Source organism: Mustela lutreola, chromosome 1 (assembly GCF_030435805.1).
Source record: "Mustela lutreola isolate mMusLut2 chromosome 1, mMusLut2.pri, whole genome shotgun sequence".
NCBI lineage: Eukaryota > Metazoa > Chordata > Mammalia > Carnivora > Mustelidae > Mustela > Mustela lutreola.
The window spans coordinates 99,601,637-99,626,033 of record NC_081290.1 but is presented as its reverse complement, the minus strand read 5'-3'; the positions used below and the strand labels follow the sequence as shown (position 1 = coordinate 99,626,033).

At 39.3% G+C, this 24,397-nt stretch overlaps 1 protein-coding gene across 1 annotated transcript in view; it reads left to right on the top strand.

Moving 5' to 3' along the window:
• EGF (epidermal growth factor) overlaps positions 1-24,397 on the top strand; it is a 100,471-nt gene that overhangs the window by 6,330 nt on the left and 69,744 nt on the right. The window contains exons 2-5 of the mRNA XM_059170984.1: positions 15,984-16,183; positions 18,626-18,807; positions 19,176-19,403; positions 20,378-20,580. Of these exons, the coding sequence (XP_059026967.1) occupies positions 15,984-16,183; positions 18,626-18,807; positions 19,176-19,403; positions 20,378-20,580 (813 nt within the window). The remainder of the gene's footprint in view (positions 1-15,983; positions 16,184-18,625; positions 18,808-19,175; positions 19,404-20,377; positions 20,581-24,397) is intronic.

The following is a 24,397-nucleotide window of genomic DNA, read 5'->3' as shown; positions in this document are numbered from 1 at the left end:
TTCTGTGGATAGATGGTTGCTAGGATACAGAGAGTCCCAACAACATCATGGCAGCTGCCTAGTTCTTCCGCACATGGTGTGGCAGTTGAGAAATATTGTATTTTATTTATTTCAATACTTTTCTGGTTAAAATTTCAAAAGCTTGAAGAAGGATCTTTCTTCTCCTGTAGATTCCATCCTTGTATAAACAGATCAATGATAGAGGATCAAAGTTGATACTATGAAGCTGCTGACACCAATCCTGTGTATTACAGGCCCTTCCCTTATGAGGGTTAAAACAGGCACAGAGACAAGAGCTACCAGAATATTCTGGTGTTTTTCTCCCTCCCTCTGAAGTATATAGTTATTCTGTTTACTGTAGAATTTGCAACAGAAAGGAATTTAATCTCTCCTTGGTCTGCAGGGAGACTGCAAAGGCTATTGTCTTTAACATTAATTTGTCCAGTATGTGGAAATGTACATCTTTTAGATTCAAGCAGCATTGTTGAGAATTTTAAAAGCTCTAAGTGGATCCAAAAGTTTATTGTATTTTGGAAAGCAGATTTGGAAAAAACTGAAACTTTGATATGCCCTGGTTATCCTAATGAATCATGGCAGCAATTTCATCTAAGAAGAAAAAAAAGGTATATGAAGAAAAATTTTCATCTAAAATTTCAATACATTTAAAAGCACCCAATAGGGAACCTGGGTGGGTGACTCAGTGGGTTAAAGCCTCTGCCTTCAGCTCAGGTCATGGTCGCAGGGTCCTGGGATCAGCCCCGCATCGGGCTCTCTGCTCAGCGGGGAGCCTGCTTCCCTCTCTCTCTAGACTGCCTGCCTCTCTGCCTACTTGTGATCTCTGTCAGTCAAATAAATAAATTTTTAAAAAATCTAAAAAAAAAAGTTATTTAAAAAGCACCCAATAATGCCCAAGAAAGGATGATATAGGTGACTGTCTTTCTTTTTTAAATTTAACTTTTTTTGTTTTTTAAAGGTTTTATCTATTTATTTGACAGAGAGAGGGAGCACAAGCAGGGGGAGCTGTAGGCAGAGGGAGGGGAGAAGCAGGCTCCCAGCTGAGCAGAGAGCCCAATATGGGGCTCTATCCCAGGACCCTGGGATCATGATCTGAGCCAAAGGCAGACGCTTAAACAACTGAGCCACCCAGGCACCCTCTTTCTCCCTTCCTTCCTTCCTTCCTTTTTCTTTCTTTCTCTTTTTCTTTCGTTCTTTCTTTCTTTCAGATTTTATTTATTTATTTGAGAAAGAGAGAGAATGAGAGAGAGAGAAAGCACATGCACAAGCAGGGGAGGGGCAGAGGGAGAGTGAGAAGCAGGCTCCCCACTGAGCAGGGAGCCTGATGTGGGGCTCAATCCCAGGACCTTGGGATCATGACTGGAGCTGAAGGCACATGCTTAACTGACTGAGCCACTCAAGTGCCCATACTGTCTTTCAATATTGATATATTGTCTTCTGGAAAAGAAAGCCAAAAAGAAGCACACTGTGTGTGAATATCCCTCTTTAACATAAACCAGGTCGATGCACATGAAATGACCAGATTTTATCACTTCCGACAGAGAGGATGAAATGTCATTTTTGAAACAAAGGACACATTTGAAGCAGAGTGAGTTGTGGTTGTTGCATTACCCAAGTGAATTGAACTTGTCACCAAAAATGAGGGGCAGTTGCAGACAGGTGATTCTGGTGTCACTTTGCTTGTTGTCTTATTTTGCATGAAAGCCTCCCCTACCCTCTGTCGATGTGCTGTGCCTGGCAGGTTGTGTTAGGTCTCAGCTTTTTAAATGGATAAGGTTCCGTTATGTAGCTGATATGAGCTGCCCCTGCTTACCTCATAGGATTTTATGAAGACTCAATTAATTCATGTAAGGTGCTTACAATCTTGCCTGATTTAGTGAGTTTCCACTAGATACTAGCTGTTACTTTCTACCAAAGACCATAAGCTGCGACATTAGGAACATCTTCACTTTGTGAAATTTTTCTAATGCCATTTCTTCAAATTTGTAATGATGCTTAAAGAAATCTGAAGTTAGTGTCTTGGGATGAACAAGGCCTCACCATCATCTTACCCACTCTTCTCTGTGATTTGTCATTATCCTTGATGATAAAGTATGGCACAAAATCCCCAATTCATTATTTTTTCCTAAGTAATTATTCTATTTGTCATATTTGCCTTCAACATTCTGAAGAAATTATATGAAGCATTTTTCCCCCTCTATTTCTATAGCTATGCATGCAGCTGGGGCCTAGGACTAAGTACTGGCCAGGGTGGAGTTAATAAGAACAATGAAATTGGACTCAGAAAACATCTAGAGACCAATGCTTAATTTTCTTTTGTTTCTATCTATTTGTTTAGGGATGCTCAGAATGTAGTATCCATGGGCAAATATCTATTTGTTTCACTTTGCAGTTTGGGAAACATTCTTTTAAAGGCAGTTAAAGAAGATAATTGTGTTAGTTATAGATGAGATCCACACCACATTTTGTACCTCCAATAATATTTTTCCAGATGTAATCAGTTGATGAATTTTCTAGAATTCCTCCAGAGGTCCAAGCATACGTCACGGCAAGGGTGGGCATTGTTTTTTTCAGGTTAAGTGTTTATTTCCTTTTGTAGAGCTTATAGTGACACATTATTAACTTGGTGTTTGAAGTTGAGAGAAGCAGAAAGAAGAAGACATTTCACAGAAAATAGGAGTTAAGGTGAATAGCATCTATTTATGAATTTACCACAAGCTTTGGCTTCTTCACAAAATGTTCCAGACAAGGAAACTATTGAATTCTGTAAGACCAGCAGATTAGGAATTGAATTGTTAATGTTAGATTAGAAAGACCTAGAAGATCATGTATCCAGCGGCCTCCTGTTACTGCTGAAAAGCTGAGATCCAGAGGGGTGAAGTAATTCACTAGGATTCTGTAATACTTTGAACTCAGGACCCTGGACTCATAAAATTTACCATGTATGTGCCACCTCCCATGATTGATGGTTGAAAGCCCACCAGTGTAATGATTAGTTCTCCTTACCTAAAAGTATTAATAATATTGGGTTGGTTTAGGTTAAGTCTCTTAATATGTCTAGTTGTTTATATTTAAAGCACCTTGAAAGTAGGACTAAGGTTTCCTTTTAAATAAATTATACCAATAAGTTAATTCAAATCAATTCAACAAATGTCTATTCAACATCAATTATGTGTTTAGACTGACAGTGTTAATATCATTGATTTAAATGCCCAGGGTCTCCTGAGGGGACAGAGGGGTTCCCAGCTCAGATAGCTGGATGTGGAGTGTTTACCTGATGACTTATAGACCATATTAGTTGGATTTACCAAAACTAACTTTGACAAAATCCGACAAGTGGCTTAAAAACCTTCCTGCAAAGGAACTAAAGATTGCAGACAATGCTACTAATTCAAGCTCAAGAGAATAATGAGGGAAGGACAGAAGGACACTTTTCTTTTTCCTAGAATAAGCTCTTTCTTGGTTGCATAAGAGACAAAAACAATGTAAGTCTCTTTAGACTTGACAAAAAAAATAAGGAAAAAATTTAATAAGAAGATAGTCCGAAAACTGGATTTATGTTTATTAATATTAGCGATGAACCACACAAGTATAAATTTTGCCTTGAAATGTTAGCTAACGGTAACATGAAGCCTTCAGGACAGACAAGATATTTTAATATGAGCATCCAGGAATGCAAAATGACTTTTTCTGCTTTTTACAGATGTGCTCAAAGTTTGGATATATAGGATATATTTACTAAGCTTAATGACAAAAATTTAATTATAATTTAATTTAATTATATTGGATATATAAGATATATTTACTAAGCTTAATGACAAAAATTTAGAAGGCTCTCAATATTTCTGACATTACAGCAAAAATAGAAAAGCCTCTTACTATTAGTGAAATACATATTTCTCCTGCTTCCTGCTGTGGTAGAGCACAGCTAAAATAATACATGGAAAACCGCATAACAACAGATTAAAATGTGTTCTTTTGTCAGCAAACACTGTTGAAAACTTCACAGAAAGCATTACCGAAATTTTGAAGAGAAAATATTATAAAAATTATGGAGTTGAGTAAAAATAAAGGTGTTTCTAAATATAGCTTGGCTTATGGCATTTTCCAGAAAGTAATAGTCAACACTTATATGACTACTCATTGTATGTGAGGAAAAATTCTAAGCACGTGGCATGAAATAATTTGTTTAGTTTTCATAATAATTCTATGAGGTAAGTACTATTATCATCTCCATTTAAAGATGATGAAACCAATACGCAGAGAGGTTAAGTAATGAGCTAAATGTCAGACAGCTAATAATTAGTGGTGCTGGGAAACAATCAACAGCGGCTTTCTGTCTCAGTGCTAGTGATCTTAGCCACTCTTGCATTCGTCTTTGTTTCAACAATGAAATGCACAAAGAACGAATACTTTTTCATTAACCAATAAAGGAAAAATGCATCAGAGAAGAAATTTTCCCCATAGTCAATGACTTCTTTATCTATTGACAAATGTGTTATGAAAAAAGTAGTAGAAGTGTACCCAGTGCCAATGGAACCATTGAATTTACTGGCATATCAGCAAAAGAGATTCTTAGGTAAGATCACAGCGGGCCCTATACCACAGTCCTTGGCAGTCTCCCAGGGCAGCAGTGTTGTCAAGAAATTGAAACTAGAACTGCATAAAGTGCAGTGGGGTATCACTGATGACTTGACTTCTCCAAAACAAGACTGAACTGGATTCTTTGTGATACTTTGTATTGGATGTGGTGGGGGGGGCAGTAACCATGAACCTATTCTTTCCATAGGCTTGCCATAGAGCATCCTCAAGCAAAGCACACAAGAGAGCTAGTGTTACATAGTTTTCTTTTCCTTTTCCTTCCTTTTTTTTTTTTTTTTTTTTTAAGATTTTGTTTATTTATTTGACAGGCAGCAAGAGAAGGAGTGGGAGAGGAAGAAACAGGGTTCCCGCCAAGCAGGGAGCCGGATGTGGGGCTTGATCCCAGGACCCTGTGATCATGATCTGAGGCCAAGGCAGACGCTTAACCAACTGAGCCACTTAGGACCCCATAGTTTTCTTTTTAAAAAAGAATAAGTGTTTCAGTGTGTTCTTGTTGTTGTTGTCTTACCTTTTCTGTGATGACAAATAGATGGTACTAGTATGCTACTCAAAAAAATAAAATCAGACATTTTCCCCCTTCAAACTGAAGGTGATGTTCTTTTTTTTTTTTTTTTTTTTTTTTTTTAGAATTTTATTTATTTATTTGACAGAGAGAAATCACAAGTAGGCAGAGAGGCAGGCAGAGAGAGAGGAAGGGAAGCAGGCCCCTGCTGAGCAGAGAGCCCGATGCGGGACTCGATCCCAGGACCCTGAGATCATGACCCGAGCTGAAGGCAGTGGCTCAACCCACTGAGCCACCCAGGCGCCCCTGAAGGTGATGTTCTAACCATGAGGAAGTAACTGCTGATTGTAAGAAACTTGTGTATGAAGAGAGCACTTTAAGACAGGTGTTTAGAAAAATCTCTATTGTTATGTGATTAGGTTGTTGAACAACCTAATGTCAGTATGCCACCTATTAAAAATTCTTATGTCTGCACTCTTATAAAACAACAACAACCTTGTGAGCAGAGTTTTTGGAACTTAAAAAAAAACTTCTAAATAATTTTTGTTCTTTCTAATTGGTAAAAAGAAAATATGACACCTTCTGGTTAGTTTTCATTTACTGGTTGAAATCTAGGAAGATAGAGATTTGCTAGCCTAATTCAATAAAATCTGTGAATGATGTGTTTTATGATTTTGTGTATACAGCCAGTGAAGACAGTTCTTCCATTTGACATAAATATAATTGTGAAATATGTTTGTCTCTGACAGCTATCAAAGTATCAAAACATTGAACTTTAAGCCAAATTTTTTAATTCTTATGTTATATTCAGTCTTTTTTAGTAAACATAAGCTAATCAGAATGTATTGCATAATCTCAATTTTTCACATGCACAGGGACTTTTGGGACTGTGGGATATCACCAGCTGGAAATGTTCAGCAGAGAGTAGGAAATATAGTAGAAAAACACAGAAGACAGATCAAAATAGGCATTTCTGAGTCTTATCATGTGTGTGTTTGTGGGTATGTGTGAACATCTGGAAAAACTTTTCTAATGCTTTAATGTTGGTGAAAGCAGTTTAGTCTGGTAGCAGCAGTCTTTAAATGAATTTGAGCATACTTTATGCAGACAGGATGAAAGAGATTCAAACATGCTTATTTGAGACGAGGGATTACCTACAGCACAGGAACCTTATAACAGGATTCACTGTTCTATAAAACTGCATTTTTATGAATTTTTAAAAAGTTACACTGAGCTGTGGTATTAATCAAGAGAAATTAATGGAATGGACTAGAATGCCCAGAAATGGACTTGAGGTAATATGGTCATTTGATCTTTGACAAAAGTGCAAAAGCAATTCAGTGGAGAAATGATAGTCTTTTCAACAAATGATGTAGGATCCAGTCGGTACCTATGAGCAAAATAATGAACCTCAACCTGAACCACCTACCTTTGCAAAAATGAACTCAAAATGGATCGTAGATCTAAATTTAAGATGTAAAACTATAAAATTTTTAGGGGAAAAAAAAGGAGAAATCTTTGTTTTGGGGTTAACAGTTCTTAGAAATGACACCAAAAGCGAAGAGAGGGAAAAAGTTGATAAATTGTACCTCACCAAAATGAAAACTTTGGCTCTGCCAAAGGCAGTGTCAAGAGGATGAAGAGGCATGCTGCCTGCTGGAAGAAAACATTTGCAATTCATGTATCTGACAAAGCACTTGTATCCAAAGTGTATTTTTAAAAAATCAAATGAGACAATAAGAAAACAAATAACATAGCTAAAACTAGGCAAAGGATTTAAGCAGTTTCTTCACCAAAGAGAATATAAGGATGCTAATTAAGTCCATGTAAAGATGCTCAACGTTATTGCTATAGACTGAATGCGGCCCATGTTTATGTTTTAATTTCTGGAACTTGTAAATGTTACCTTATATGGCAAAAGGGACTCTGCAAATGTGATCCTGCGATGGGGTGGATATCCTGGACTATTTAGGTGGATCCTAAAGGTAATCATCAGTGTCCTTATAAGAGGGAGGCAGGAACATGCAGGGGGAAGAAGACAGTTTAAGTGGAGAGAGACTTGAAGAGTCTGCACCACTGGCTTTAAAAATGGGGAAGGAATACATTAGATATAGGAAATATATATATATGGGGTGCAATATATTATAAAATTAGAGATGTAGTTATCCAGATGATGTAATTGTAGGAATCCATTTAAAGGGACCCACTTTAAAAACTCATTATTATTATGATGATGATGTAAGTTTCAGGTGTATAGCTTTATAATATGACATCTGCATATAATGAAGTCATCACCACCACAAGTCTAGTTACCATCCATCCCAAATGGTTCACTCCCTTCCCCTCTAGTAACCACTAGTCTGTTCTCTGCATTTATGTTTGTTTTATTTTATGCCTCCCTCCTGCCCGCCTTCCTTTTTCTTTCCTCCTTTTCTTTTCTTTCCTTTTGTTTTTTCTTTTCTTTCCTTTCTTTTTCCTTCTCTTCTCTTCCCTTTCCTTCTTCCTTTCCTTTCCTTTCCTTTCCTTTCCTTTCCTGTTCTTCCTTCCTCATTCCAGATAGGAGTAAAATTTCTCTGTCTGTCTTTTTGCTTACCACAATACCCTCTAGGTCCATCTATGCTGTCACAAATAGCGAGATGTTACTTTTTGTGTAATATTCCGTTCTGTACATCTATGTACCATATCTTTATTCATTCATGTATTGATGGACACTCCATTTGTTTTTGTTTTTTTTTTAAGATTTTATTTATTTGACACAGAGAGAGAGAGAGATCACAAGTAGGCAGGGAGGCAGGCAGAGAGAGAGAGGGGGAAGCAGGCTCCCCGCCGAGCAGAGAGCCCGATGCGGGGCTCGACCCCAGGACCCTGAGACCATGACCTGAGCCGAAGGCAGAGGCTCAACCCACTGAGCCACCCAGGTGCCCCACTCCATTTGTTTTCTTACAGTGGTGATTGTAAATAATGCTATAGTAAACATAAGGGTGCATATATCTTTTGAACTAACATTTTTGTGTTGTTTTGATAAATATCCAGAAATGGAATAGCTGGCTCCTATGGTAGTTCTACTCTTAATTTTTTGAGGAATCTGCCTACTGGTTTTTTTAGCGACTGTGCCAATTTACAGTCCCAACAGTGTGCGAAGTTTCCTTTTTCTTCACATCCTCACCAACATTTGTTACACTTGTTACACATTGTCTTTTGGATAATAGCTATTCTGACCGGTGTGAGGTGTTATCTCATGGTTTCCATTTGCATTTCCCTAGCATAATTAGTGATGTCAAGTATATTTTCATGTGTCTTTAGGCCATCTTTAGGTCTCCTTCGGAGAAATGTTGACTCAAATTCTCTCCCTACTTTTAAATAGGGTTGGTTTTTTGTTGTTGAGTTGTAGTTCTCTGTACATTTTGCATATTTACATCTTATCAGATACCTGCTTTGCAAATATCTTCTCCCATTCAGTAGGTCACCTTCTCAGTTGATGGTGCTTTCCTGTGGTGTGCAGAGCTTTTTTATTTGATGTAGTCCCATTTGTTTATTTTTGCCTTTGTTACTCTTGCCTTTGGAGTCTGATCCACAAAGATGGCACTTAGACCAACATTAAGAAGCTTAGCTCTTATGTTTTCTTCTAGGAATTTTATGGTTTCAGGTCTTGCATCCAAGTCTTTAATCTATTTGGAATTAACTTTTGTGTAGGGTATAAACAGTAGCATAGTTTCACTCTTTTGCATGTGGCTGTATGAGTTTTCCCAACACTATTTATTAAAGAGACTGTCCTTTCTCACTGTAGGCTCTTGGCTCCTTTGTTAAAGGGATCCACTTTCTAATCAGTTCCTGGAACATGAATGCAGAGACTCTGGCCTTAGGGTGAACATGCCTAGAGCAGTGTTTCCTAAAATGGGTTTCTTAACACAGTTGAACTATCAGACAGTGCCCGGTAAGAGTTCCTGTTAAATTCAATTGTAAATAAACAGTACAGCATGATGTTTAAAAGCTAGACTCTGTGACCAGAAAGATATAACTTTATTATTTATAAATAATATAAATCTGTTATTTATTGGCTACATAACTATGGCAAATTAACTGCTCTAAACTTCAGTTTCTTCTTCTATACGGTGAAAATGCCAAGCCCCTACCTCCCTGTGTTACCCGATTAAATGAAATAATGCATCCAATGAGCTACCCTAGTGATAACACCCAAGATGTCAGCTATTATTATTCTGGTGATATTCACCACCTGCCTTCTTGGAGTGTCAGAAAGTGTCATGGCACATTAAAAACTGAGAAGTCCTATTGAAAAGAAACAAAACAATTTTTTAGAACCTTCTAGTCTCAGTATCCTGAGAACCTGGAAGTGGACCTCTTAAGCTTGATGACACGAATCAGGCTGAGGGTTAGGTAGAGGCTACTTTCTGCTTTAGATGACACATGTCCACCACCGCTCTGGGACTACGTGGCAAACTTCACTCAGGTATTCCAGGAAGCAAAATTGAGCCCCAGAGCTTGTCTTACAGAATTAAGATTTAAATTCACCTCTCTGGCTCCCCTTTCCGGATGTATTATTTCTGGGTCACTTGGTGTCTCTCTTACCTGCCTTGAATGTTGACAGTAATGAATACGCTGAGAAGAAAGCTATGATTGCTCTCAAATTAAATATGTGCCCTTTCAAGTACGGTAATTAAAAACAACAACAACAACAACAAAACCAAAAAGCCAGGAGATAGAGATGGACTTTTAGAGTGAAATAAAACGTCCTGCCTTCTTAAAACCCAAGTTACTACTCAAGTCAGCCCCTTGAGAGGCAGTAATAAATGACTTTTATCAGGAGTTTATGGGGGGAGCAGTAAGAGGAAGCATGAAGCTTTCTTCCATCAGGTCTATCAGTTTATTTATTTATTTTTTAAGATTTTATTTATTTGACAGAGAGAGCACAAGTTGGGACAAGAGCAGAGGGAGCAGGAGAAGCAGGAGAAGCTCCCTGCTCAGCAGGGAGCCCGATGGCACTTGATCCCAGGACCCTGGGATTATGACCTCAGCTAAAGGCAGACACTTAACTGACTGAGCCACCCAGGTGCCCCAGGTGTGTCAGTTTAAATCTACATTCTTTTTCCAAGGTGGTGTTGAATCCTGAAGGTCCAGAGCTCCCTTTTCACTGTCTGTCCTGTGAACTTTCAGTCTATCTCCAGATTTAGAGCTGGATACCAGTGGTGGGGAGAGCAGGGCACCATGCTGTCTTGAGAGACGACAAGGATTTGCTGTTAATCAGGTTGCAGGATGTTTCTGTGTTATCTAGGTCCTGTGCGTCTTTGCCCCCAGGATGGGACCTTTGCTATCTTCTTTTATTGACCTCTGTGAGGCCACTTCCACCAGTTCAGAGCCTCTGATGAGGTGCCTCTTTGAAATACTCTGTTTCTTGGGACACCTGGGTGGCTCAGTTGGTTGGACGACTGCCTTCGGCTCAGGTCATGATCCTGGAGTCCCGGGATTGAGTCCCACATCGGACTCCCAGCTCCACGGGGAGTCTGCTTCTCTCTCTGACCTTCTCCTCGTTCATGCTCTCTCTCACTGTCTCTCTCTCAAGTAAATAAATAAAATCTTAAAAAAAAAAAAAAAAGAAATACTCTGTTTCTGCTGCCCACTTCAATCAAAACCTGCTTGTCCTAACTGACCTCTGAACCAGTTCTTGGAGTCACTAATAAAAGTCATCAGTGTGCTCCAAACATTCTGTCCTCCTTCCTAATTTCCGCAGATCCTTTATGAATCCCCAAGGTTGGGTAGTCAGAGGTTCTGATTGGTTTGCTGTGATCTGTTTGCTGTCTTTGGGTTTGTATTCCTTAGAAATGATGTTTGCTTTTCTATGCACTTCCCTTTTGCTGAATGGCACCCAAAATAAATGGCACAGATTTTGACAGGGGCAAGTTTAGCTGTTCAAACATGCATACCCTGCTGACATTCAAATCCATGGATTGTACCACACACTGATGTGTACAGAGTCACTGACAGGTCTGAAAAACCTTAACTGATTTATCATTTCCAGTGGTAGTATAGAATGACTATTCCACCAACCCTGATTCTCAAAGTCTTTCATTCTTTAAAAAAACTGTATTACATTTCAAGTCTACAGATACTTACCAGGCCCTGGGCTGACAAAATGATGCCAACAGTGTAGGAAAAGAAATGAACAGTGTTTTGAGAGAAGTTACATGGGGTGCCTGGGTGGCTCAGTCAGTTAAGCATCTGCCTTTGGCTCTGATCATGATCCTGGGTCCTGGGATTGGGTCCCGCATGGGGCTCCCTACTCAGTGGGGAGTCTGCTTCTCTTTCTCCCTCTGTTCCTCCACCCCCTCCCCTGTCCCTCTGCTTGTGCTCTCTCGCTCACTCTCTCTCTCAAATAAATAAATAAATAAATAAATAAAATCTTTTAAGAAATAAAAATAAAATAAAATCAGTTACATAAGTAAAATGAAGATTAACTCAGACCAAGGCAGAAGAAAGGGCAATATTCGGCTGCTAATTCCAACTCAACCACCAACCAGTGGTGGGTCCTTGGGAAACATCACTGAATTTCCTCATCTGAACTAGATCTATGATTTCCAATTTACCAAGTGTAAGAATCATCTGGAGTGTCTATTAAAAACACAGATTGCGGGGCGCCTGGGTGGCTCAGTGGGTTAAGCCGCTGCCTTCGGCTCAGGTCATGATCTCAGGGTCCTGGGATCGAGTCCCGCGTCGGGCTCTCTGCTCAGCAGGGAGCCTGCTTCCCTCTCTCTCTCTCTGCCTGCCTCTCCATCTACTTGTGATTTCTCTCTGTCAAATAAATAAATAAAATCTTTAAAAAAAAAAACAAACACAGATTGCTAGCCCTCAGCCAAGCCCTACTGAATTGGAATCTCAAGGGAGGGGATCTGCAAAAAGACCCACACACACTCACAGCACCCTGTGTGATTCCTTTCAACAATTTTGGGGAACACTGAATTACGTAATATATAGGGTCCTTTCAGTTCTAAGAGACTATGATAAACCCTGGATGCCATGATTCACCAGTGAATTGGAAAAATCTGAAGAGAATATTCATTAGTTAATTCATACTTAATTTAATAAATTTAATAAATAATAAATAATAAAATAAATAATAAATAAGTAATTTAATAAATATTAATTAATAATAATAAATATTAATAAATATTTTCTATTTTTTGAAAAGTTACTAAAGTTAATGTTATGGTTGGTGTTTTAGGGATCTAGGTATTCTTCAGATTTTTCTTTTCATTTTTTTTTAAAGATTTTGTCTATTTATTTGACAGAGAGAGATCACAAGTAGGCAGAGAGGCAGGCAGAGAGAGAGGGGGAAGCAGGCTCCCTGCTGAGCAGAGAGCCGGACACGGGGCTCGATCCCAGGACCCTGAATCATGACCTGAGCCGAAGGCAGAGGCTTGACCCACTGAGCCACCCAGGCGTCCCAGATTTTTCTTTTCTCTTTGATTTATTCATTGTAATATCTGGCCTGTCTAGTCCATGGTGTTCTCTTAAGCATAAATGAGATCAGGATGTGAAAATTTGTTGCTATCATTATTATTATTATTACTGCTATTAGTATAATAACTGTAGGATTGACTCTGATTTTATGAATCTGTAGTATCTGCTGGTGTCTTCAGCTTTGTTCTTATGGTTGAAGCCAGACAAATAAGCAAAACACAATCATTTCTTTATTTATTAAAAAATTTTGAGTATTGATTATGTACAAAGCATTATGTTACAGTCTGTCTAAAATGTTTAGAGTGCCTTTTCTTTCTCTCCCTTTTTTGTTTTTTAAAAGTTGGAAACCTCCCATTTAGTAATACTTTTATTTATTTTTTTAAAAGTTGTATTTAACTTCTATACCCAATTTGGGGCTCAAACTCATGACTCCGAGATGAAGAGTCACATGATCTTCTGATGAAGTCAGCCAGGTGTCCCCATTTTGTAATACTTTTATTTATTTTTTAAAGATTTTATTTATTTATTTATTTGACACAGAGAGAGAGACAATATAAGCAAGGGGAGTGGGAGAGGGAGAAGCAGGCTCCCCACTGAGCAGGGAGCCTGATATGGGGCTCGATCCCAGGACCCTGGATCATGATCTGAGTTGAAGACAGACGCTTAATGACCAAGCCACCCAGGTGCTCCCCCACCAATTTAAAAAATATTTTTAATGAATAAAAAGTTTTATTGGTCTTATCAATGTTATCAGTGCACTATAAAATTAATAATACGGGCACATTTATTCAGTTTATAGAGAATTATGACACACATTTCAAAGAAATGATTTCTAGTGCTAAATCTACAGGCTGACAGATCAGTTGCTCTCAGTTTAGGGTGTCTATTGTATGCCTTCCTCTCCTCTAGGACACATTGTTTTGGGAGAAATGAGTTATAACCAACATTTTCATCCCAGGGTTCAAACCTGAACAGTGGCACAAGACTATGTAGTGAGACCTCGGTTTTAGGAATCAACAATGGCAAATTATACTTATGTGGCGCTCCACAATTAATAAAATACTTTCCCATCTAAAATTTTATTTCTGGGACCCCTGGGTGGCTCAGTCAGTTAGGCATCTGCCTTTGGTTCAGGTCATGATCCCAGGATCCTGGGATCAAGCCTCACATTGGGCTCCTTGCTTAGTTCCTCCCCTTCGTTCATGCTCTCTCTCTCTCTCTTAAAATAAATAAATTCTTAAAAAAACCCACAAAATTTTAGGGGTGCCTCGGTGGCTCAGTGGGTTAAATCCTCTGCCTTTGGCTCAGATCATGATCCTAGGGTCCTGGGGTTGAGCCCTGCATCAGGCTTTCTGCTCAGCAGGGAGCCTGCTTCCTCCTCTCTCTCTGCCTGCCTCACTGCCTACTTGTGATCTCTGTCTGTCAAATAAATAAATAAAATCTTTAAAAATAAATAAATAAATAAATAATTTTATTTCTTCCCCAGTAATTCTCTGATGTGGGCAGGGAGGTCTTGTGAGATGTGTAGGGAAGCTGTGGTGCCAATACTAGAAACAAGGCCTCTCAGCTCTCAGTTCAGTGCCCTTCCCATTTCTTCTATGGTACCTCTGGTACATACAGCTGGAGTGGGAATAGAAAATGGGCTTTCCTTGGGGTGCCTGGGTGGCTCAGTGGGTTAAGCCTCTGCCTTCAGCTCAGGTCATGATTCAGGGTCCTGGGATCGAGCCCCGTGTCCGGCTCTCTGCTCAGCAGGGAGCCTGCTTCCCCCTCTCTCTGCCTGCCTCTTTGCTTACTTGTGGTCTCTCTCTGTCAAGTATTAACAAATAAAATCTTAAAAAAAAAGAAAAAAGAAAATGGGCTCTCCTCCATATCTGCGCAAGGATCTTCTATCACAGGAAAGATACAAGAAGAGTGATGGAGCTAATTCACTTGGACACTCATGCTGGCATCGGTTTCAAACTCTCAGGATCTTGCACTTCTTCCTTCCTCTTGTATCTATTCTGATATCCTCTAAAGTGGAGTTAATGTCTTCTGACTGTTGAACATAATCCCTGAGTAAGAGGAGGTTAATCCATCATTTCATTTAATCCTTAGAACAATAAACACATTTACTATGTCACATTAAGGTATTAAAAGCTAATGTGAAAACAGAATAATGTAAACCTAGTGGGGAAGCTAGACTATGATAGCATTCATCTCCAGTGGCCCACTCATCCCAGAGTTTCCACAGTTTTTTAAAGGCACAGTGGGAGGAGCTCAGGCAGAAGAGACCAAGGCATTTAACCGGGCTGCAGGAGACAAAGCTCTTCTCCTTAAGCATCTAAGGCAAGCTCTGTGCAGAGTCAGCTAATCACTGGTGCCGCGGTTTCCAAAGAGAAGTATCGCATTCCCCAGCAGGTGTTGACGACTCGGGAGTCCAAGTGGGAAGGTGGCCATCGCCTGGAACAGGAGACGATAGGGTTAGGGTTCAGGGCTCCATCCTGCAGGAATCAAAAATCCAGGGAGATCCACCACCCCAATTGAGAAATAAAAATATAGGGCAACTAGTTAAATTTGAATTTCAGGTAAATAGTGAAATAATTTTTTGGCGTAAGTATGTCCCGTGCAATATATATGCAACTCAAACTTGACTGGGCAGCCTGTGTTTTATATGGCAATGCTAACAGGGACAACACACTTCAGAGCATTCACAGGGTGTGTTCCTTGCTTCCGCTTAAGACCTCTTGTTTTCGGGCACCTGGGTGGCCTAGTCTGTTGGATGTCTGCCTTCAGCTTGGGTCATGATCTCTGGGTCCTGGGATCGAGTCCTGCATTGAGCTCCCTGCTCAGCTCCCTGCTCCCTCTACCCTTCCTTCCTGCTCATGATCTCACTCTCTCAAATAAATAAATAAAATCGTAAAAAAAAAAAGCCCTTTGTTTCCCCTATCTTCTCTGTCATTACCCTGAAGTTCTGTTCATAAGGTAAGAAGAGGAGGTGGGTCCCATTTCCAAAATGATAATATCTGTAATATTATTTCCATTTTGCATAATTAAAATTTATATTCATCCAGAGCTTATCCAAAACAGAGTTTAGGAGGTGGCTTCTTTTTTCATATAAAATGGCATTTTACAGGTGAGAGTAGAATGTGGTTTTCTCTTCAAATAGTTCTTTTTTCCTGAACATTTCCTTGACAATGTTCATTTCTTACAATCCATTTGTGAAGAAGATAATTTGTGAAATTAATGGAGAACATCCACAGGAACATGTTCTTCATATAATCTTCTTTACTGAAAATACAAAACCAGGAATTAAAAATTAAACCTACTTGTATTGGTTGCCATGGGGAAATATTTAGTCTAAATCAGATGAAATATTGAAAACATACAGTTTGGTTTCTCTCTTCCCACCCAGGTCCTGCACCCTTCTTAATTTTCTCCCATGGAAACAGTATCTTTAGGATTGACCTGGAAGGAACTAATTATGAGCAATTGGTGGCAGATGCTGGTGTATCAGTGATCATGGATTTTCACTACAATAAGGGAAGAATTTATTGGGTAGATCTAGAAAGAAAACTTCTGCAAAGAGTTTTTCTGAATGGGACAAGGCAAGAGGTAAAGTACAACCCTAAAGCATTTAAGGGATTTTTGTATAGGTTGACAAACATGGTATCATTAATTTGTAATGAACAGATGAATGAAAATATTTGAAAAAATATTGAAATATTTCTGACATTTGTAGGTATTTGTTTAATTTGTATCTGTGGCATGTTACTGAACAAACTCATCAATGTGGCACTGATACTCAGAAGACCCCAAAAGGAGTCAGGATGTCAATGGAATTTTGAAACTATATAAATTTATAAGTCAGGTCACCACTTCATGGTTAAAAGAGATTACTTACATGATTACTTTCAGCTCCAGTGGTTCTCAGCTGAGGACAATTTTGCTCCTCCAGGAACATTTGGGAAAGTCTGGAAAGACTGTTGGTTATCACACCTGTGCTGGCAAGGAGAGAGAATGTGCTATTAGCATCGAATGGGCAGAGCCCAGGGATACTAGCCATCCTAAAATATAGAGGATGGCCCCCACACCAAAGTATTATCTGGCCTCAAATGTCAGTTGTGCTGAGTTTCGGAACCTGATTTGTTGAATGTCATGGGTTTTTAAAAAGCACCTGATATTTAGGAAGAAAATATTTTTAATTCTTTTTTTTTTTTTTCAAGATTTTATGTATTCATTATCCGTTTGAGAGAGAGCACGAGTGAAGGGGAGAGGCAAAGGGAGAGGGAGAAGCAGACTCCCCTCTGAGCGGGGAGCCTGACTTGGGGCTCAATCCCAGGACTCCGGGGTCATGACCTGAGCCAAAGGCAGATGCCCAACCATCTGAGCCCCCCATCCCCCAGGCGCTCCACCTTTTTTGATTCTTAAGGTGTTTGCACTCTGGGGGAAAAAAATAATAAAGCAGGTGTCAGATATAAAGTATTTTGCTTCAAGTACGTACAAAAGATCTTTGATCTTTCTCTGTGACTGGTGGAACCCTTAAATGAGTCCCAGGAGGAATGTTCTCTAGATTCCTGAGAGATGGATTACAGAGACACGTGACTGGAGAAACTTAAAGCGTTTATTCCCAGCACAAAGTGCCCACTGTTTCATTTGTTTTTCTTCAACTCTTTCTCCCTTCAGTTATTCTTAAAAGCTTCACTAAGTGCTAATTTCTTTTATCACATTCTGGGACTTACTAATGTCACCTTTAACAAGAATGGTTACTCATTATTCTCCAGCCATCTGTAAAATAGTTTTGAAAATCTTGAATCTCAAAATCTGGAGAGTTTCCTGCCACAGACTATGGAAAAAAGTTAAATACTTGTGAATTTGTGTCAAAATATTAGGAAAGGATTGACCTGGTGCCGAAAATCCACCATTATATCCCTCTCCTTTGGGTTAAAACAGTGTTACAAAAAACACCTGTTAAAATTCACCTGGGGGATGCCTGGGTGGCTCAGTTGGTTAAGCGCCTGCTTTTGGCTCAGGTCATGATCAAGCCCCATATCCAGCTCCCTGCTCACTGGGGAGCCTGCTTCTTCCTCTGCCTCTGCCTGCCATTCTGTCTGCCTGTTCTCTCTCTCTCTCTCTCTAACAAATAAATAAATAAAATATTAAAAAAAATACAATTTACCTGGGTGAGCTAATATATTAATATGCTGGCAGCTGGTTCAATGGCTTGGCTCGATTACTTTGCATGAGGTATAGGAATAGGGGAAGCTTGTGAGACTAATCTGCAAAATCTGAGTTCAGTGATGTCGTGTCAGTGGCTAGAAATCAGCTGTGGTGGGAATATTAACAAACCAAGGAAATCTGCAACCACACAGATTAGTTTCTCCCTACCTCCCACCCTCCACCCCCCAAGAAGACTGACCGGTTTACCTGCACATGCTGGAATTAGGACGTAAAAGAGGTTTTTGTTTGGTCATTTTATCACTACAGAGCAGGAAACGGTACCCAAGGGGCATAAGGAGAGGCTCTGGTCTTTGGGCTATAGGGTCACAATATGAGGGCACTGAAGACTTGTAGAAAAAGTGGGGCCTGATGGAAGAGAAGGGGCCAGGAAAGTGGGGCTCTAATGAGAAATTGATTTATTTTAGAAGTCTGTGCACAAAGGTCAAGGGCATCTTGCCAGATTTTGGCAAAGCTTAGAATTGAGTTCAGCTGAGAATGTGGAAAATTCCATTAGTAAATGGATAAACTGTCTTTAAGATAGCATGGAAATCTCTCTTATTATAGTTGAATTTGTTAATGCATTATGGTTGATTGCTTAATTTCAATAAGCCTAGGATAATTTTTCACTTTAAAGCCCAGAAATATTCATGAGGGAGGGTTAACATTGCTCCATCAAAACAATGGCACCGTATCTGTGACTATTTCATGATTTAAATAGTTTTATGAATGCACAAAAAAAATGACAAGTATTTAAAAGAATAGACTTTTATACATAAAGATAAAAACAATGTTGATGTGAATGAGAAAATAGTAATATTTTGAAATTTGATTTTACAGAGAGTATGCAATATAGAGAAAAATGTTTCAGGAATGGCAATAAATTGGATAAATGAAGAACTTATTTGGTCAAATCAACAGGAAGGAATGATTACAATAACAGATATGAAAGGAAACAATTCCCGAGTTCTCTTAAGCGCCTTAAGCTATCCTGCAAATGTAGCAATTGATCCAGTAGAAAGGTAACTGCTGTTTTCAGACATTGCAATATATATAAAAATTGGATGATAATTCATAGAATCAACATTTTGAGCTCAGAAGGACCTCCTCCCTGAGAAGGTTGCCTGGATTTGAACCAAGGCAGGCTTCCCTCTACAAGTGGGGCTCTTGACTACCATGATTTCCTACTAGAGAAGCCTAATTCCTTTTTTAACTTGAAATTACATGGAATTTCCATAGCAGGGCAATAAATATTGATTGAATTGGAATTTCCTTCAAAATAGTCCAACTCATCCTGAGTGGCTATCTAGGGACTGCTGTCACACTGAGAGTTGGCCATTTAAGTGACTTTACCTTCAATTACATGCCTATATAATGTGTTTGCTCTCAGGGTTATATTTTGGTCTTCAGAAGTGGCTGGCAGCCTTCACAGAGCAGACCTGAATGGCCTGGAACAGAAGATTCTGTTAGAGACGTCAGGAAGAGTAACAGCTGTGTCAGTGGATGTGCTTGATAAACGGCTTTTTTGGATTCAGTACAACAGAGAAGGAAGCAATTCTTATATTTGTTCCTGTAATTATGATGGAGGTTCAGTCCATTTTAGCAAACACCTTACACGGTAAGTTTGGGTTTTAGTGTAAATTAAAGCAATTGCCACTTAAAGTTTGTCCAGCTGAACTGGTAGAATGGCTTAGCACAGATTTGGAAGTCCAAAAGGCTGGATGAGTACAAGTCCTAGATTTATCATTTATTGGACAAGTGACTTTGGGAAGATTACATGACTTTTCCTCAGTTTCCTTTTTTGCTGTGTGTGTGTGTGCGTGTGTGTGTGTTTAAAGATTTTATTTATTTATTTGAGAGAGAAAACACAAATTGGGGCCGGGGGGAAGTGGGAAAGGGAGAAGCAGACTTCTTACTGAGCCGGGTACCTGATGTGGGGCTCTAAGGTCCTGACCTGAGTTGAAGGCAGACGCTTATCCATCTGAGTCATCCAGGTGCCCCTCCTCAGTTTCCTTTAATGTGGGGATAATAGCAGTAACTATTTTTTAGGGTTATTGTGAAGATTAAGTAAAGAAATGCAAATAAAAACATTTAACAGAGTTTTGGCATCTAATAAGTTCGCACATGTTGGTTATAGGTTATAGTTGTTCTCTTTTTGGAATTACTATGTCCTATATTTGTAAAGCAATTATGTTTCATTTGATATGTTATCTTGCCTGTAACTGACTCACCAGCTTGTGGTAAGAGGCAGAAACTAGTGAAGTGTGAAATGGATACAACCAGAATCCACTCTTGGAGTATTTCTATTTTCTTCTCTATTTCTACTTTAATCACACTTAAATGCTGATTAGCAAAAGAATGGGACAATGAATCTGAAGCTAGAAATTATACCCCATTAATTCAGATTATGAATAAATAAAATTTTAAACTTAATATCTGCTTCTAAACCTAAGTGGGATATAATCGAAAAGGTAGGTAATTAAAATTCAGTCAATAAATTGAAATGAAGTGAAACGTTAATAAGCCTGGGAAAAAATGTTCTGCCATTCTTTATATTTTTCTGTTTTGTTTGTTTGTTTGTTTTGTTTTTAGGCACAATTTGTTTGCAATGTCCCTTTTTGGTGATCGGATCTTCTATTCAACTTGGAAAAAGAAGACAGTTTGGATAGCTAACAAACACACCGGGAAAGATATGGTTAGAATCAACCTCGACCCATCATTTGTACCACCTGGTAGAATCAAAGTAGTTCATCCACTCTTACAGCCCAAGGCAGAGAGTGATGCTTGGGCACCTGGTGAGTCATCTTTGATCTTGAACCGAGTCTGGTATTTTGTCCCCACCTATCTACCTGCTGAAGCCAGACAATTAGGGGCCATCCTTCGTGTCTTCCACTGCGCCAATTTTCAGTCTACTGCCAAATCCTTTCCATTCTACCTTCTAAATACATCTCTAATATCCACTTTTCTCCTCTACAGTCCAACAACCAACATTTCTTGCCTGGCCTGTTGTAGTAGCCCCTCAACTAATCTTTCTGTTTTTTCCTCTTCCCTTTAAATAGTTAATCTGATCCATTAACTCCCCTGCTAAAAATCCTTCAAAAGCTTTCCTTTGCATTTAGATTGAAATGTAACATTTTACCAGGCCTATCAATATTTGATGAAACTGATCTAACACTACTCCTCCTCCCCTCGCTAGAATCTGACTCAAGTCTTTCCATAGTTGCTCAAATATGCTGTCCCTTTCATGCCTTTAGGCTTTTGCTGTCACTCCTTTCTCAGCCTAGACGTTGTCTTCAGTTCTAGCTTAAGTATCATGTCCTCAGATTAGCCTTCTCTGGTCATCCAGTCAAGAGGAACCTCTTCAGTACACTCTTCTCTGAACTTATCCCAAGATGTAATTACATATTATCTTGCTTTCTTTTTGATTTTATCTCCCACTTGATTATAAATATTGTGCAGGCAGGGACCATGCCTATTATTCATTTGTTTGTTTATTATTTAAACCTCCCTACATTCAGTGGTTACTGATAAATTTATAAATGAAGAATTTTAGATAACATTAGTAAAATGGAAGGTTTGACTGAATCTAGTCATAGTCCCAAATTTCTACTTCCAAATGCAGTCTCTGAATTCTTTTTTTTTTTTTTTTTTTTTTTAAAGATTTTTTTTTTTTTTAAAGATTTTATTTATTTATTTGACAGAGATCACAAGTAGGCAGAGAGGCAGGCAGAGAGGCAGGCAGAGAGAGAGAGAGGGAAGCAGGCTCCCTGCTGAGCAGAGAGCCCGATGTGGGGCTCGATCCCAGGACCCTGAGATCATGACCTGAGCCGAAGGCAGCGGCTTAACCCACTGAGCCACCCAGGCGCCCCAGTCTCTGAATTCTTTAGCATACACTTTTTTTAAAGTAGACTCCTCAATATGGTTCATATACCACACAAATGATGTACTAACATTTTCTATATGTAAAAGTTTAATTTCAAGCAGGCTCTGACATATATTTACTCTTATCCTCAATTAGCTGGGAGAGGTTCTGAGATGGAATTCTTTGTTTTCCTTCCATCTGTTGGGTACCACTAGGGTTTGGCAGTAGTGTGGGAAATGGTAGGGACTGTGGGTCCCTGCTGCAGTTCGTAGATGAATGTGTCTTTTCCCACCCTAGACACAGGTCCTGAAGAGAGCTGTGGAGACTGAACAGAAGGACAAGCATGAGATTGCTGAAGGGAGGCTGGAATCTAGGGGAACTAACATTACTATTTCTTATATCCTCAAAGAGCTAACTAATAGTGTGAGGACTTTTTTTTTTTTTTTTTAAGATTTTATTTATTTATTCGACAGACGGAGATCACAAGTAGGCAGAGAGGCAGGCAGAGAAAGAGAGGGGAGGAAGCAGGCTCCCCTCAGAGCAGAGAGCCTGACACAAGGCTCGATCCCAGGACCCTGGGATCATGATCTGAGCCGAAGGCAGAGACTTGAACCCACAGAGCCATCCAGGCGCCCCCTGTGAGGACTTTTTAACTGATTTCTTTAAAAACTTAGGTAGAAACCATAATTTAACTTGGGTGACGACTCTGCTTTCAATGCAAGTGATGAGGAACTTCCAAGGATGAAATAAATTCCAAGAGATGAAGTGTTTATTCAGATAAATTATTTTTTTAAAAAACTGATTTAATTTACAAAGAGGAAGTTGTGGGAAACAATTCAGCTGTGGGTTGGAGCATAACATTAAGTAACTACCTAGTGACAGTGTTATAAATGAGATGGTGACCGTATTCTACGCAATAAGGTGGCGAATCTGATATTCCGCCAGATACCTTCCATGGGAAATTTTGACTCAAGCTTTCTTCACATATGACTCATTGTCCAAGTGGTGGTGACTCACCACCAAATTAGAACCAAGAGTACTATGAATAAGTAATTATTGAGCCTCACTTGTAATCGTTATAGATACGTCCATCACTGTCACTTACATTTCTGTATAAGTGCATGCTTTCCAAAGTGTTTTTGTGACCGTTATCTTACTGGCTTGCCATGGTAACATTGTGACGCAGAAAGGTTGGCAACTATCGTACTCGTACTCATTTCATAATTGAGAAATCTGAAACCTGGAGAAGTAGAGTGATTATCCAAGATTACACAGCTTGTTAATGAGGGTTTTGGGAGAGAAAACAATCCTGGTGATGAGTCTGTCAGTTTATTGTTCTTTCTACCATAAACACTTGAGCTCTTCAGAATCCTCTGCTATTACTCAGCTTTTTGGAAAGGGAGGTCAAATATGATCATTAAAAGCATGACGTTTAGTAGAAAATCTACAGTGATTCATTAAATAACAGCTTCAACCAATCTGGCAAAACATGGACTTTGGTTGGGATGCCACGGCCAGCTGCAGAGCTGCTGGCAGACTTGAAATGCAGAAGGCAGGTGGCATTGGAGATATTGGCTCCAGCTGGTGACCAACGAGCAAAGCCACAAAACTTTGCAAGGAAGACTACAGTAATTTGTTGGTTTAAATACTCCTTGGCTTGTCCATTTGGTTGGGCTGGTTACAGAGGAACTGGCTGCCATAGGAGGCTGAGCCCCAAGTCCGCTTCACGTATATGCCAAGGGCAAAGGACTCTTGATTTCCAAAATTACTGTTACAGTAGCCACCATTAAATAGGTTTAAATTATGTTAGTGCCTGGTAGAACAGGAATTCTTCATGTGCGATTTAGGGACTGTCAATCTCTTGATTGTATGGGTGAAGATGAAAATGTGTAGTCGTCACTCCCTACCCAGGTGATGTAAAGCTGCTCTCAGCTTCTACAAGTGCCTTCACATTTAAAGACATGCTACTTCTAGAGGCTGGCTAGTTCCTCCTAGATAGTGAGCTTATGACTTCAGCTCCTCTGGAGAGGTGGATGGTGGTCGTACTTTGGTTTGCAAGGCATTTAGTAGTGAGATTACTTCAACGGGCAAATGACTGAGAAAAATCATGTAACCTAGTTGGCCTTATGTTTTACATAAAATTTAAGTATATGCATGTGAGTACCAATAGACTTTCTTCATGCAAATGCCTAAACTATCATTTATCAAAGCATGTTCTACAAAACACTGGTTCTCTGGGATTTAATGGGGTCATTTGGGGGCAAAAAAGTTTCAGGGTCAAATGATTTAGACATACTGGGTTAAATAAAATTCAATAGGAGTCTTTTCCCCGAGTGACTTCTCAGAATCATTCATATGGTCAAGTGCGTTGTTAGTCTCTAAGGGCCATACAACCTATGGCATTTTCCTATTTTATTTTCTATGCACCAGCCCACTTGACTCCTGAATCTATTGTTTTTAGCCCAGACCTTTTTCTTGAGATCTAGACCAATTAAAAAAAGAGAGACTGAGGCACAATAACAGTTGAGCTGCAGAGAAAATTGATTTAAAACATTGGGGATTTATTCATAGCATGCGAACGTGAGCAGCCCCAATGAAGTCCACCCAAAGGCAAGGGTGAAGTTTACAAATGAGCAAAGCCACAAAACTTTGCAGGGAAGACTACAGTAATTTGTTGGTTTAAATACTCCTTGGCTTGTCCATTTCGTTGGGCTGGTTACAGAGGAACTGGCTGCCATAGGAGGCTGAGC